This window comes from Mya arenaria, chromosome 7, assembly GCF_026914265.1.
Source record: "Mya arenaria isolate MELC-2E11 chromosome 7, ASM2691426v1".
Lineage (NCBI taxonomy): Eukaryota > Metazoa > Mollusca > Bivalvia > Myida > Myidae > Mya > Mya arenaria.
In genome coordinates this window covers 66,360,401-66,375,490 of record NC_069128.1, presented here as the reverse complement: position 1 = coordinate 66,375,490, position 15,090 = coordinate 66,360,401, and the positions used below count along the sequence as shown (strand labels likewise).

Genomic DNA, 15,090 nt, shown 5'->3' with positions numbered 1-15,090 from the left:
AGGGGGAGTTTCAGGGGAGATAACTAGTTTGAAGGGCAGAATTATTTTTCTTGTGCGCTGCACTTCTCTCATTGCTATCTTTCAATATTTTACGATTCGCTCACCTGAGTAAAAGTGCTTGTCCTTTGTAATCAATATATGTTGTTCTCAAAGCTGTAAATATGGTCCAAATTTGAAACCTTAGCTTAAAAAAATAAAAAGTAGGTCAAAAGGTCACCTGACAATGTCAATATTGATATTTGTTTTCAAAACTGTACACCTGCCCGAAATTTCATAACAGAAACTTCAAAAATAAGAAAGTAGGTCAAAATGTTACAATAATGGTCATCCGAGGATAACAATAATATTTGTTTTAATACTGAAAGTAGGTCAAAAGATCACAGTCAATGTCATCCAATGACATTGATACACGTTTTCAAAAATCTACACATGACTAAGATTCCATTGCTGTAGCTTCAAAAATATGAAAGTAGGTCAATAACACAGTCAAAGTCATCCATGCACAACATTTATATTTGTTTTCAAAATAATAAGCAAGGTGCAAATTACTTTGCTGTAGATTTAAAAAAAGTAGGTCAAAAGGTCACGGTCAAGGTAAATTAAGGATAGCATTGATATTTGTTTTGAAAACAGCACACATGGTCCAAATTTCATTGCTGCACCTTAATGATAAACGAAGTAGGTCAAACGGTCACAGTCAATGTCATCAAAGGACAACATTGGTGTCGGTTTACAAAACTGTACGCATGATCAAAAAAAAAATGCTGTAGCTTTTAAGATAAGAAACTAAGTCAAAAGTTCACAGAAAAGGTCACCATAGGACATTGATATTTGTTTTCAAAAATCTACACAAAGTTTAAATATCATTTCTGTAGCTTAAATATATAGGAAATTATGTCAAAAGATTAGTCAAGATCATCCAAGCACAACATCGATATATGTTTAACAAACTGTACACAAGGTCCAAATTGCATTGCTTTAGCTTCAAAAAACAAGAAAGTATGTCATAAGGTCACAGTCAAGGTCATCCGAGGAAAGCATTGATGTGTTTTCAATACTCTACACATGGACCAAATTGCATTGCTGTAGCTCAAAAATCAAGAAAAACAGGTCAAAAGGATACAGTCAAGGTCATCCAAGGACATCATTGATATTTCATTTCAAAACTCGACTCATGGTCCAAACTTCATTACTGTAGCTTCAACAATAAGAAAGCAGGTCAAAAGTCACAGTCAAGGTCATCAGGGACGTGATTGACCTGGCAACTGGAGGGCTGAAACCATTTCCGCCATGGGTGCTTATGGGTACTATTGGGGTCAAAATCACACTGCCGTATTTAAGTAAAACTGGCTTTTTAGAAGCTCTTTTGTGGGTTCTTCTGATTTCACATTCGAAGCAAACTGGAACATCAATACTTACACAAGGGGCAGACGCAGCACAATATAGGGAGAGGACCACTATGTGATGCTTGTTACAAATTATTAAAGGTCTGGGCCTAGTGGTTTCAGACAAGAAGATAATCAAGAATTCCCTATATAAGTCCACAAAAAAAAACTCGGGGCGTGGCTAGTTTTGACCCGAAAGGCATAAATTGATGTTCACAAGCAATTGTGTTAAGAACAGACACACGAACGCCGGACAGTGCAACATTAAAAAGAATCAATAAATTCCCTTAATCTCTGAGGATAAGGTAGATATACACACCGATTTGTCACAAATAACAATGTCTCTGCTTCCAACTAACAAAACACATTGTTTCCTTTAATATACATCAATAAATTATTATGTATAAATGTATTTACTATCCACGCAAATTATAAAATTGTAGCTTACAATTGTCTAAATGTACTTCAATGGAAGTCTGATTATTGAATTCATTATTGAGTAATAAAGAAATTATGCCCTCCCTGAGCGTCAAAAATATTTGGACAATTGAATGAAAAATGCATGGACCGAAATGACAGCTGATTTGTCATAGGTTGCCTTTGAGGCAGTTTTAAGACTATGACCATTCACAGTGCGAGGATAGTAGGTACAGTTTTTTTTATTATGTTCAGATGATGACTGTATTTGCAGATAAACATGTATCCTCTTAGCAGCAGGGAATAAGTAAATATTAAGTAATTGTAATGACAAATATGAGTTGTGACTTTCACCTTTGACTAAATGTCCTCAAATCCAATAGTGGTAATTCTCTGGGCACTCCAAAACTAAATGTCAAGTTTTTGCGTTCAGGGTCACTGAAACCTTGACCTGATGACCCCTACAATTAATCGGGGTATTCTACTGGTCAGGCACAACTTCCAAGTCAAGATTGAGGGTCATGGGTGCAGGCATGGTCGAGTACTCATTCGGACAACCTCTTCGCATTCAAGGTCATGGTTACCTTGACCTTTGACCTCTTATATCAAAAGGGGTCATCTACTGGCCAGGCCAGCCTCCATGTAGCATTTGATGACCAAAGGTCTATGCATTCTTGAGTTATCACTAGAATAACCTTTGTGAACCGTTTCGCATCAAATGTCACTGTGACCTTATTCTTGACACGATGATCCCTATAAACAATAGAGGCCCAAATTTGATAAACGAAGGTCCAGGAATTGTCAAGTTTGCGTTCAAGGTCACTGTGACCTTGACCTTTGACCCTAAAATGAATAGGGGTCTTCTCCTGGTCAGGCCCAACCTCCAAGTCAAGTTTGAGGGCCACGGGTGCAGGCTTGGTCAAGTTATCACTCGGACAACCTTTTAGCATTCAAGGTCACCGTGACCTTAACCTTTGACCCGATGACCCCTTAAATCAATAGGGGTCATCTTCTGGTCAGACCAAGCCTCAAAGTCAAGTTTGATGACCGTATTGTTGAGTTAGCACTCGTACAAGCTTTGATTACCATTTTCCATTAAAAGTCACTGTGACATTGACCTTTGACCCCTTAAACAATCAGGGTCATCTACTGTTAGAAAGGCCCAACTTTTAGGTCAAATAATTGTCGAGTTATCACTTGGACAAGCTTTGGTCTACCAACGGACCAACATGTGCAAAGCACTATACCCCCTCTTCTTCAAATGGGGAAATAATAATTACTTTAACCTATCAAAAAAAATATGTTAGAAGAGACTATGCTGAAAAATCATTAAAAGTATAAAATATATTTCCCTGTATCTAAAAATTTCAATCTTCAACAGTATACGAGACAATGTAGCAAGACTTGCTGCCCTTGCTTCAAGAATCTTGAAGTATCAGATTTAAACAAAATATGTTTATAGTGAACTTGTGACCAACAGGGTGAGGCCAATTTTGACCCCAGGGGACTAATATGAATCAACTTGGTAGAAAACCACCAGACAAATATCTAATCTGTAGGCCTCATGGTATTTGTCAAGAAGTTTTGTAGTTTTTCCTTAAGGTAACCATGGCAACCAGAGTCCTTCATAGAGTTAATTTCTTTGAACAATTTTGAAAGAGCACCAACAAAGGAACATTCCAATAAAGTTTCATCAAAATTGTCTAAGCAGTTAAGATGTTTATTAGCAATTTTGATGCCGGACTACGAACAATGGACGCTAAAAAATGTAAGCTACTGAAAAGAGAAAGAAACAAGAAACGCCGCAATGCCACGAAACCAGGTTTTCAATGATTGACAGACAAACTTCATCCTGTGTCTGTTTTTCTATTTTAGTAACAGTGATCTTGACCATAGGGACCCCAAACGCAATCAAATAAAAGGTATCCATAAACTCTTCCTTTAAACCAAGTAAGGTCAAGATATGTCAACCCTAACTTAAGTTATTCAGTTTCAACTGTTTTTCTATTTTTAGTTACAGTGACCTTGATCCTAGGGACCCAAAACACAATCCCATGACAGGTCTCCATAAACTCATCATTTATACCAAGTTTGGTCAAGATATGTTGACCCTAACTAAAGTTATTCAGTTTCAACCATTTTTCTATTTTTAGTAAAAGTGACCTTGACCTTGACGCTAGGGACCCCAAGCGCAATTCCATGAAAGGTATCCTTAAACTCTTCCTATAGACCAAGTTTGGTCAAGATATGTCAAGCCTTACTAAAGTTATTCAGATTCAACCGTTTTCTACTTTTTAGTAACAGTAACCTTGACCCTAGGGATCCCAAACGCAATCCCATTAAAGGTATCCATAAACTATTCCTACAGACCAAGTTGGGTCAAGATATGTCAACCCTAACTAAAGTTATTTAGTTTCAACCGTTTTTCTTTTTTTAATAACAGTGACCTTGACCCTAGGGACCCCAAACACAATCCCATGAAAGGTATCCATACACTGTTCCTAGAGACCAAGTTTGGTCAAGATATGTCAACCCTAACTAAAGTTATTCAGTTTCAACTGTTTATCTATTTTTAGTAATAGTGACCTTGACCTTGACCCTAGGGATCCCAAACGCAATCACATTAAAGGTATCCATAAACTCTTTCTACAGACCATGTTGGTCAAGATATGTCAACCCTAACTAAAGTTATTCATTTTCAACTGTTTTTCTATTTTTAGTAACAGCGACCTTGACCCTAGGGCCTAAAAAAAATACATTTGGTTCGGGTTACCCGACCCTACCGTTTTTATAGTCAATTTAAAAAAAAAAAAAAATCTCGTTTTTTTTTAAATTGCTTTTTAATATTAAGTTTAAACCTTAAATGCTTATACAGAAGATAGCTTTAACACCATTCTCCAATGAGGAAAATTATTTTCTTATATAAAACCTAATAAAAAAAAAAAAAAAAAAAAAAAAAAGCCTACTTACCCTACCTATTTTTTTTAAGGATGTAACCCTAACCAAACAATTATTTTTTTTAGGCCTAGGGACCCCAAACGCAATCCCATAAAAGGTATCCATAAACTCTTTCTATAGACCATGTTGGTCAAGATATGTCAACCCTAACTAAAGTTATTCAGTTTCAACCGTTTTTCTATTTTTAGTAACAGCGACCTTGACCCTAGGGACCCCAAATGCAATCCCATAAAAGCTATCCATAAACTCTTTCTATAGACCATGTTGGTCAAGATATGTCAACTCTAACTAAAGTTATTCATTCTCAACCGTTTTTCTATTTTTAGTAACAGTGACCTTGACCCTAGGGACCCCAAATGCAATCCCATGAAAGGTATCCATAAACTCTTCCTATAGACCATGTTTGGGCAAGATATCTTAACACTTACTAAAGTTACTCAGTTTCATAGGTGAGTTTTGCGCTGCCCGGCCGCCCGCTCGAACAACGACGTCCCGTCATTCTAATAACCAGGTTTCACTTTGTAAATATTGAAATACACTTTATTAAAATTTTGACTTATAAAGAACATTCATACTGAGACTGTTATTAAACATGAAAGTAAAACATTTCAAAATAACTAAACTTTTCTTCGATCATTTAGGGTCTTCAGTCAGTTTTTCATAAAATGTTTAAAGCTGCGCTCTCACAGACTGATCGTTTCAACAACACTTTTTTGCCTTGGAATGAGCAATTTTTTGCAGGTTTGTGTGGAAATAAGAAATATAAGACTACTGAGAGATAAAAGATAAAATCACTGTTTTTAATATTAAAGATACAAAATTGATGTCAGTGTTCCAAACAATTAAGATAGTTTTACTGTGAGCTACCGGTATCTTACATGACTGAATTGAAGGCATTGTGCCAAAATAGCTGATTCTGAGATATTTAAAAAAATCAAAACTGTCAATGAAAGTGCACCATGAAACACACCAATGCAAATTTACAATATCAATAGATATTAACATCTTTACACCGTGTCATAAATCCTGTATTGTCTGTGGGATACAGATACATCCTCAATGTTTACATGTAATCTGGGCGCTTTTCCCATTCGAACAACTCTACACTTTCATCCCCAAGTCTTATAAGAAACTGACGCCACATAGACCAGTTTGACTCTACAAGCATTGCAAACAGGTCACTTGGTTCTTGCTGGAGTAAAGAATTTACTAACATGAAACCAGTATTTTGGTCTGTGATAAGAGGATATGGGTCAAGATTTTGCCTGGCTTTAACGAGAGCATCTATGTAGTCCTTCTCAGAAGATTTACTAAACACATTGTATATTGGTGTCATAAATGGTGAAAATGACAACATGCTGTAGCTTGCCAAAAGTCTCGCAAGACGACCATTGCCATCTGCAAAAGGATGAAGCTGTAGGAATGTAAACAGAAAACTACTTGCACATTTGAATAACATTTTAAGACGTTCTTCTTCAGAAATATTTGCCTTTTGTATTTCATCACGCATTGAGTTGTATCTATCAATTAAGTATTGTACAGTTTTTTCTGCAATGGATTCAGTTTGAAATTGAGGATATTCATGACCTTCACCATGATGTCTGGTTATGCGTCTCTGAGTGCTGTAGTGTCCAGGTAATGTTGTGTGTTCGCCCATTACCCCATCCATTAAAAGTTTATGTAATCCTTCTAACATTTCCCTTTGAAACAAACCGATATCAGATTCAAATTCCTGTTTAGTTGTTTGGTGTTTGGTTTCATTTATTTCAAAAGCTATCTCTCCAAAAGCCTCACACAAGTTTTCTGTTTCAGCTACTCTTTTTTTCAAACCTTCCTCTTCAGCATTAGATGTATGATCATCCTCTAAGCTTTGAAAAGGCCCTAAAATAGGTGGCGAGTATTCTTCTGTTTCAATATTCATTTCCATGCTTTCAGTGTCAGAGTTATCAAAAACATCAAAAAACAAATCATCATAATCGCAGAATGGTATTTCAAATTCACAAATTGTTTTATAGAGGGGTTTTAAAATCTCGAGTGTTTTTCCTTCATCTTTCACACCAATATCTTCCTCCTGCTGCACGTTTACTAAATACTTAAGCAGCAAATCCCTATTAGCGGTCTTGATCTTACTACGAAGATCCACTAACTTCTGATGGATGCCCTTAGCATGATCTTTTAATATGTTAAACCGTTCTGAATAGCTTAGAATGTCTGTTAGCATTACAGAAACTGTAGGACCAACGAAATTCTGCCTCCATTTAGGTTGCTCTGGGTATCCATACTTCAACACTTTCAGCTTGCCTTCCATATTAAATTCCTAGAAAAAGAAATGAAGTTGGAAACATTTATAAATAAAATTTTAAAAGTCATAAACTTACCAGTTGAATGTTCAATATCATTACAGATGCTCCACTAAGGCCAAACAAAAAAATACCTGTTTCAGTTAACCCAAACTGACCATATTATTTTCATGCCTATTTGCTGGCCTTAAAAACAAGAGCTGTCACAGACACAGCGTGCTCGACTATTCCACCACTTTTTAGTGTAAGGATTGAAAAGTTTTGGCAAACCTGCATGGATAAATGTATTAAGTCTCAATTCAATAATTCAAGTAGTTGGTGAGATATTAACCTATATGTGCTTACATGCAAACCCTTGACCAGAATTTCTAAGTCAAATAATAAAGGGGCAAAATTTATATTATATGCAAAATAGAGTTATCTAACTTGATTAATTAAGAAGGTTGGGTGGTTGAGAACCATTGTATAAAGTCTCATGCAATGAATCAAGTAGTTGCCGAGATATTAACCTATGTAAGCTAACAATCAAAACCTTAACCAGAATTTCTAAGTCAAATAATAAAGGGGCAACAATTATATAATATGCAAAATAAAGTTAAATCTTACTTGATTAATTAAGAAGGTTGAATGATTGGGTGCCTGTGTATAAATTTTAAATGCAATACATGATGTACCCAAAATTTCTATGTCAAATAAAAAAGGGTCATTATTTGAATTAAATGCAAAATAGAGTTATCTTACTTGGTTATTTAAGTAGAATGAATGGTTGAGTACCATTGTATAAAATTGCAATACAATACATCAAGTAGTTGGTGAGATATTAACCTACATGTATGTATGCTTACATGCAAAACCTTAACCAGAATTTCTAAGTCAAATAATAAAGACCCATTAATTTGCATTATATTCAAATAAGTGTTATCTAATTTCATTAAATGAGTATGTTAGATAGTTTGGAATACATATCCAAAGTTTCAATGCAATAAATGATGTATTTACTGAGATAATGACTTAAAGGTGCTTACATGCAAAACCTTAACCAAGGTGTGACGCCGACCCCAGGGTGAGTAATATAGTTTTCCTTATTCTTCGAATAGTCGAGCTAAAAATGTAAAAATAAATAAAATGTTTAAATATGTGCTGATTGTTAGTTTATATATATGACACATATAAGACCCAATCAAAATGTAAGTCTCTATTTTTCATAATTATAAGTTTGAATTAATGTCTTAAAGGTTGATTGTGAAGAAAGCTGGCAGCTTAAAGAATCATGCTTGAGTCCGTTTCCTGGGTAGAAACCAGTACTGATGCCGTGAGAAAGTATCTCTGGTGGAAATCGAACCCACAATCTCTTGGGTGAGAGACGGCCACCTATACCACTAGACCACTTTCACCCTTCATATACCGCACATTTAATGGTTTCTATGACAATATTTTCATGAAACATGATTCTAAGGATAAAAATTTATTGGCGATTTAATGCGATTCCTTTACGATCTTTTTACAGACTTGATCAAAATCAAAGGTGAGCAGTGTCAGCCTATAAGCAGATTTGTGTGGAAAGAACTACATACAAACTTGGTATCACATTGCAATTTGAGGTAAGCCAAATACACTTACCTGAACAGTCAACTGAGGAAGAGAACTCAAGAGACTGCATAACAGAAACTTCTGATGAAGAAAATTTTGAAAGCAGAGGTTTACAGGCAGGTTTTAACACCGAGCTGACACCTACAAGAAATTCAAAAATGGAGAAATTGATGCTTCCTGTGATTTTCAAAAAATACAGACAAATAACATGTGACCTGACAAATAAACAAGGTCACTATCAAGATTGACATATACTGTGCTCAGCAACGTGAATAGGCTATATCGAGAACAGCTTATGCTGGTCTGAGTGGCTCAAGGGTTAATTTAAATTTGTCACATTTTTTTTTGTTTACTTTCGAAATGTCGTATTCAGTCGAGTGTAGCTGTCGGAATGCATACCATGGTACCTATGATTTTAACACGCTAAAAAATAATCTTAACATATGCGATAAGCATTGCCAGGTTCTAAATGTCATTTCAAAATGTTTTAAACTCATATTCAAGTATTTATTAACAAATTAAAGACCAAGGAGTGAATAAATTAAAAAAAAAATGTTAATAACATTATAAATCATGGTCCGTAAGTTTCTGAAGATAGTCTGTAACGTCCCTAAATATGGTCCGTAATGTCCCTAAATCCGGGCCATAATGTCTGGTCCGTAATGTCCATGGTCCGTAATGTCCGTGACCCCTTGAGCCTGTGTGATGTAGCCATCATACGATGCCGCTTTGAAATGAAGATATAATCTTATTTTTGTGAGATTTGAATTTCCAGAAAATAAATCATTTAATGTCGCATAAATGTAAAAAATAATAATAGCAAGTTTTAAACATATAAGGTAAAACTTTTTTGAAACCAGAACTACGGACCACATACAGTATCCCGGAACAACCTATTTTTGACCACAACCTATTTTCGACCGCCTCCTGAAATGGGTAAAACACTTCTATTTTGCATCACTTCCTGTAAAAATAAGCTCCAATTGTTAACCATAACAGTAGAACTGTCAGAAAACTTCATTTGAAAAAGAATGGGAATGGTAGTGTGCCAAAATTTAATAAATGCCAAATTAGACCCTTCGTTTAAAATGATTACACATGTAAAATACTTCTTTAAAATCGCGTTGTTTTTGTTTGCCAGATCTTACATATCTACCAACATACATGCCATATTCCCCGGAGGGGGGAAAAATCCTCCGGAATTTCGACCCATCCCCCGGTCTCCCGGAGGGGGATGAAAATCCCCCGGAATTAAAAAAAGTGTGTTAAAAATTACGCAAATTTATCACAGGGTTTAATTATATATGCCTGTTTACAGTTATAATGCCCTTCCTGTCCTGAAGCTTAATTGGATTATCAACTGATGGTGTGTTTTAACAACACCTATTGGGTGACACTTAATAAATCAGCAGGGTTTTGATTGAAACTGACAGAATTTGCGTAAGAAATGTCAATTAGACTGGTCAGATAAATGGTCGATTTTCATTGGTTAAAACTATAATTTTTATCCAATCAGAGAGGATGTAACAAATTAAAGCGTTCTTCAAAACATGTGTCATTGTCATCAAAAGGATTAATAATTTAAAGGTGACAGTAAATTATTCAGTAAAGAAAGGGATTAAAATAACTAATAGACAATGCTGTTCTTTGTTATGCCTCACTAATATGTTTACATACATGACATTGACCTTCATCACAAATATCGGAAAATAACAGAACTTCCAGAAGAGAAACTGAAAGTAGACAATTCGGATGAAATTATTTATATTAATTTATTATGGTGGTGATGTTGTTTTTTTCGATAAATGCCAAAAGAAGATATGTTTATGAACTTAAACAATAAATTATGCATTTGCTTTTTATCACAAGCAAACAAATCTGACTATTTGGGAATTGAAATGAAAAATATGGATAATTCATTCCATTCTCTCTATTAGTCTGAAAGTAATCATTTATGATCATACAACATGTAAGCAGCAGATTTCATATCCAATTTTAGAGGAAGGTAAGCCCATTAAATTGTCTCTGAAACATATTTTTCTGTGAAGTATTCTATTTTGCAAGTGAGTGCTTTTCTTATGCAATATGGCTGTGTCTCATAAAAATATAGATGAAGTGCTGGAAATAGGGGTAAACAAGGTGAATTGGCATGTGTGTCATGCCGGTAATGCTACATGGCAATGATGAAAATCTCCTGGTATGTGACCCAAATCCCCTTAAATTCTGGACATAATCCCCTCAGGAGCCTTTCAAAATTATGGCAATTTGTTTTTTTGTACTTGCGTCTTAAAATACTTTGAAATTTTGCCGAATTAGATCTGCTAAAAAATCCCCCTGAATACTCCCAAAATCCCCCTGAATTTTCAGACATTTGAACAAATCCCCCTGAATGGTCTCCAGAAAATATGGCATGTATGTGCCAAAGCCTAAAACCTATGCCCTATTGTTTTCTAAGTATAGTGCACAACATTCAAAGCGCATCAAAAATGGTATGTTGCTTATTCTAAAATGAATGAAATTTATCTACAGGTAACTATTTTGAATTGCATTTGGGCGCTCAGTTACCATAAAATTATACATATTGCAGCCTAAGCAGGTCATATGAGGCTCATTCAGAGTTCACTCGCGGACCAGTGATAACAGGGTTCATGATGGGTGAATTTATCATTTTGTACTCATGTGAAAGCCATTAGAAGGGATGATGCCTCTCTTGTGGTGACGAGTACAGTACACTCAACGAGTTAGACCCACTTTCCTCGATCACTCCGAGGGATAAAGTCGTTGATCGCGGGTTTCCTCCGAGGGTAAAACTGTTGCCCTCGCTAAAATCCCCCCCGAGTTGCTGGTTTACCGCCGAGTTTAATATGAACGATAGCGTTGAATCCGATTTCATGATCCCGCGGCGGAACTCCGAGTTGAATCAGATAAGCAAAAAATCATTCTTGTTTAGAAGTTATTTATTTTTATGCTTATGCAAATTGTTAAGCATAAAAGATTCTTACATGTACCAACGTTTAATTTGTATTTATGTCCGTAAACGCCAATTGAATATTGTCTTGAATTATAAACATTGAATCATTTAAGTATATCCACTAAGTTATTGCATCTTTTATGACGCTAATTTCGGTGTCGGACTAACTACAACCCGAAGACGGCACAGTGAAGATTGCTAGAGGGGGTCGTCCCTGTGAATAAGATGACAAGTACCCAAATCAGACTTCCGATATTTATTGTCCAAGGTTAAATGACCAATTATAATAAACTAAATATTAAAGTATAAGCATAATTATGTAAATGCATGAATATGTGACAATTAAGAATATAAACAATATTTGGGGAATATTGATAATAACAACGCTTAGCAATGTGAAAGGTACCAATAAATACATGTATGAAAAATAGAGAAACAACTTGTATGACTAATATAAAGTACAAGTGAATTATAAAGTCAACAGTATGTATTTGCAACATAATTGTAACAACAATATACATAACTTATTTTAAACTATTTAAAGAACTTAATTTAATTCCAAGTTTTAAGTAAAAAATATAATAACAATCTAATAACAGAGTAAAACCACATACCTGTGAATAAGATGACAAGTACCCAAATCAGACTTCCGATATTTATTGTCCAAGGTTAAATGACAACCTGGACTGGGAAGTCATGGGTTTAAATACTAAATTTGAGGCTGAGATGCCAACAACTGACATTGTCATCTTAAAGAGTTTTACTCAGCTTAGAATTAAGAGTTTCCTTTAGATAATCTTTGTTTCTTTGATCTAATATATGCTTATCACAACATGTCTGGCTTGCATAGGTGTTTAAGCCTAATTCTTATGATTAGCAAAACCATAGAACAAAGAAGGTGCTAAAATGTAGTGACAACAGTAAAAAATAAGAATTAAGTCTTTGCTTAAGAAATTACTGAAGTTATGCAAGTTGCAAATATGATAACAAAAATACAAAATATAATATATAATGTTTATAATATCAAGTTATGATATTGTAAGTTATCTGAGTCAATTCTATATCAATAGACAATCATTTCTATACTAAATATGATAGGTCAATTTTAAGTTTAAATGTTTATTGTACTTAAAACATTATTATTTAATATTTTGCAACAAAATATAATGCAAAAAGAATGATCATAATACATCATAAAGCAGCAGACTATTAACACGATTCTGAACCATGACCTCTGATGTCAAGCGCGTGACCATTACAATGTAGAATATACTATTTATAATTGGTGGTCAAAAATAGCCAGGGCTTTTTCACCTTCTTTGCTAGGGGCCGAAACTAGGCTACTTCACAATTGGAAAAAATGGCATATTTTCCCAATTTCCAGATATTTTTTCACAATTCCCAGATATTTTTCCCAAAAAGGAAGATCTTACTTCAAAAATTTCCCATTTAGAGATGTTTACGCATTTAAATTTCCCAATTTGCAGAATTTCACATGTTTAAATTTCCCAAAATGAAAAGGCTAGGCCTCTTCACAATATTTGGTGAAAAAGCCCTGATAGCTATGACGTTTCATGGAATTTTCCACAGAAAATGAGACAAGAAGGCCTTCAAAACCATGCGCTGTGAACTTTGAACACGTGTTTGACCTTCTGATTTTCCGAAAATGTGTAACCTAGAATTTCTCGGAAGAAATGTGTTTATCAGTCATTAGCAAAAACATGTTTATAAGATGCATGTGCAGCAAGTGAAATACGACTGCATTCTTGTGGTAAGCCAACTTCATGCAAAATGGGCAGAGGAAAAAGAATAATAGCAATTTACTGGAGCCGTTGTAATCGGTTGAAAACAAATATAACTTTAGCGTAGATTCTTATCTAGTGTCCACAGAGTTTCGCGGAGTTAACCCCTCCAAGGAACGCTGAGTTCGTTATTCGGTCGACTGATCACCCTCCGAGGGCCTTAAATTTGAACTCCGAGGAACGCGGACAGTCGATAAAATCATTGTGTTGGCCGCGATAGCAAAAATCCGCGGAGGGAAATGGAAAGTGGGTCTAACTCGTTGGGTGTACTGTAACTAAAAAGTGACTGTATGGCAAACATGTAAATATTTAATTACTTTTTTTTTAAAACAAAATACATTTAACAGTTTAAACAAGTTATACAAATTAAAATATAAAATATTATGCACAAACTTTTGTTGCGAAGTATAGTTAAAGGTCATGGTCGAAAGCATGTTGTATCTAGGTCAAATACAACATGTGACAGCCGCCATTTTGGATTCAAAATGTAAACAACAGAGGCGAACAACAGACGATTGAAACAAATTTTATTTTTTTGTTTTTTGAAAGATGAATTATTGCTTTAAATGGAACACACAAACATTTATTTTTCATTATCATTTATTTATGATTAAAATGTAAATAATCCTTAGGCGTTCGAAAACCCGTTGTTCCGGGATACATTACAATCCACTTTCTGACCAAAATTCTTCACAAAAATGATAAAATTTCGACAACACACGTTACATAATATTGTGAAGCAAACATTTAAACTAACTAGTGCCAATAGATTAGAAATATTAGTTTTTACCACAAAAACTTAAAATAATGAATCGCTGGCTATTTCTCAACTTCCTCAAATATTTAAAATGGCAGTTCCGAAATGGTGCGTAACTCTTTCCGGGGGCGAGACAAATCGGCCACATACCAAATCGGCCACATACCAAATCGGCCGGTACGTGAAATCCACTCGAAAAGTGAAATCCACTCAGAACAGATTCATTTTAATTAATAAATAAAAGTTATTGTATACATATTGGAATATGATTCATAAAGAGTTTATATTTCAAATTTTATTGAAATTGATCAAAAATGAAAAAGTTATAGCAATTTTTCGAAAATTGATTAGAAATCGAAGTGAAATCAACTGTATGAGAATAGAAATCCACTAATAACTTTTTTAAACCTGCGCTGGCGGTCATTTTACCGTCTCCGTGGCCTAGTGGTTAAGCGTCCGACTACGGAGCTGGAGGTCGTGGGTTCGATCCCTGGCCGCGTCATACCAAAATACGTTAAAAATTGGTACAAGTAGCTCCCTTGCCTGGCGCTAGGCATTTAAAGGGTAGTGCTTGGAAAAGTGGTGTACTCAGTACTGGTTTAACCCAGGTAATTTGTACCCCGTGTATCGGTGCTTTACACCGAGCACGTAAAAGAACCAAGGGGTCTCTTCGAAAAAAAAAGCTAGGGTATCACACCCGGACTTCCTTGTATCCCGCCACTGTCTCTTCAGCGTGCTGTCCTCTCTGCAAAAACAAAGGGCCCCGTTGGAAATAAGTGCTTGCACTTTCACGGGTTATCCTTGACCGCAAGGTCTTAAGAAATACACATACATACATTTATTGACGATTTTCATTTAACGGCAGTGTTAACTCGCCGAACGTTTCAATGCCATTTTTTCTTATGATGGT

At 35.2% G+C, this 15,090-nt stretch overlaps 1 protein-coding gene across 6 annotated transcripts; it reads right to left on the bottom strand.

The window, feature by feature from the left end:
* Nucleotides 1–5,532: 5,532 nt before the first annotated feature.
* On the bottom strand, nt 5,533–14,302 carry LOC128241737 (uncharacterized). Of its 6 annotated transcripts, XM_052958797.1 has the most exons (5): nt 14,214–14,282; nt 9,521–9,577; nt 8,681–8,791; nt 8,086–8,162; nt 5,533–7,077 (listed from the first exon to the last, which is right to left on the bottom strand). In XM_052958797.1, exon 5 carries the CDS (start codon nt 7,066–7,068, stop codon nt 5,824–5,826), a length of 1,245 nt encoding a protein of 414 aa, XP_052814757.1. In that variant the 5' UTR covers nt 7,069–7,077; nt 8,086–8,162; nt 8,681–8,791; nt 9,521–9,577; nt 14,214–14,282; the 3' UTR covers nt 5,533–5,823. The 6 variants fall into 6 exon arrangements, with proteins under 6 accessions (XP_052814757.1, XP_052814756.1, XP_052814761.1 ...); XM_052958796.1 differs by lacking the exon at nt 9,521–9,577 and having other exon boundaries at nt 14,214–14,302; XM_052958801.1 differs by lacking the exon at nt 8,086–8,162.
* Between the last annotated feature and the right edge of the window lie 788 nt (nt 14,303–15,090).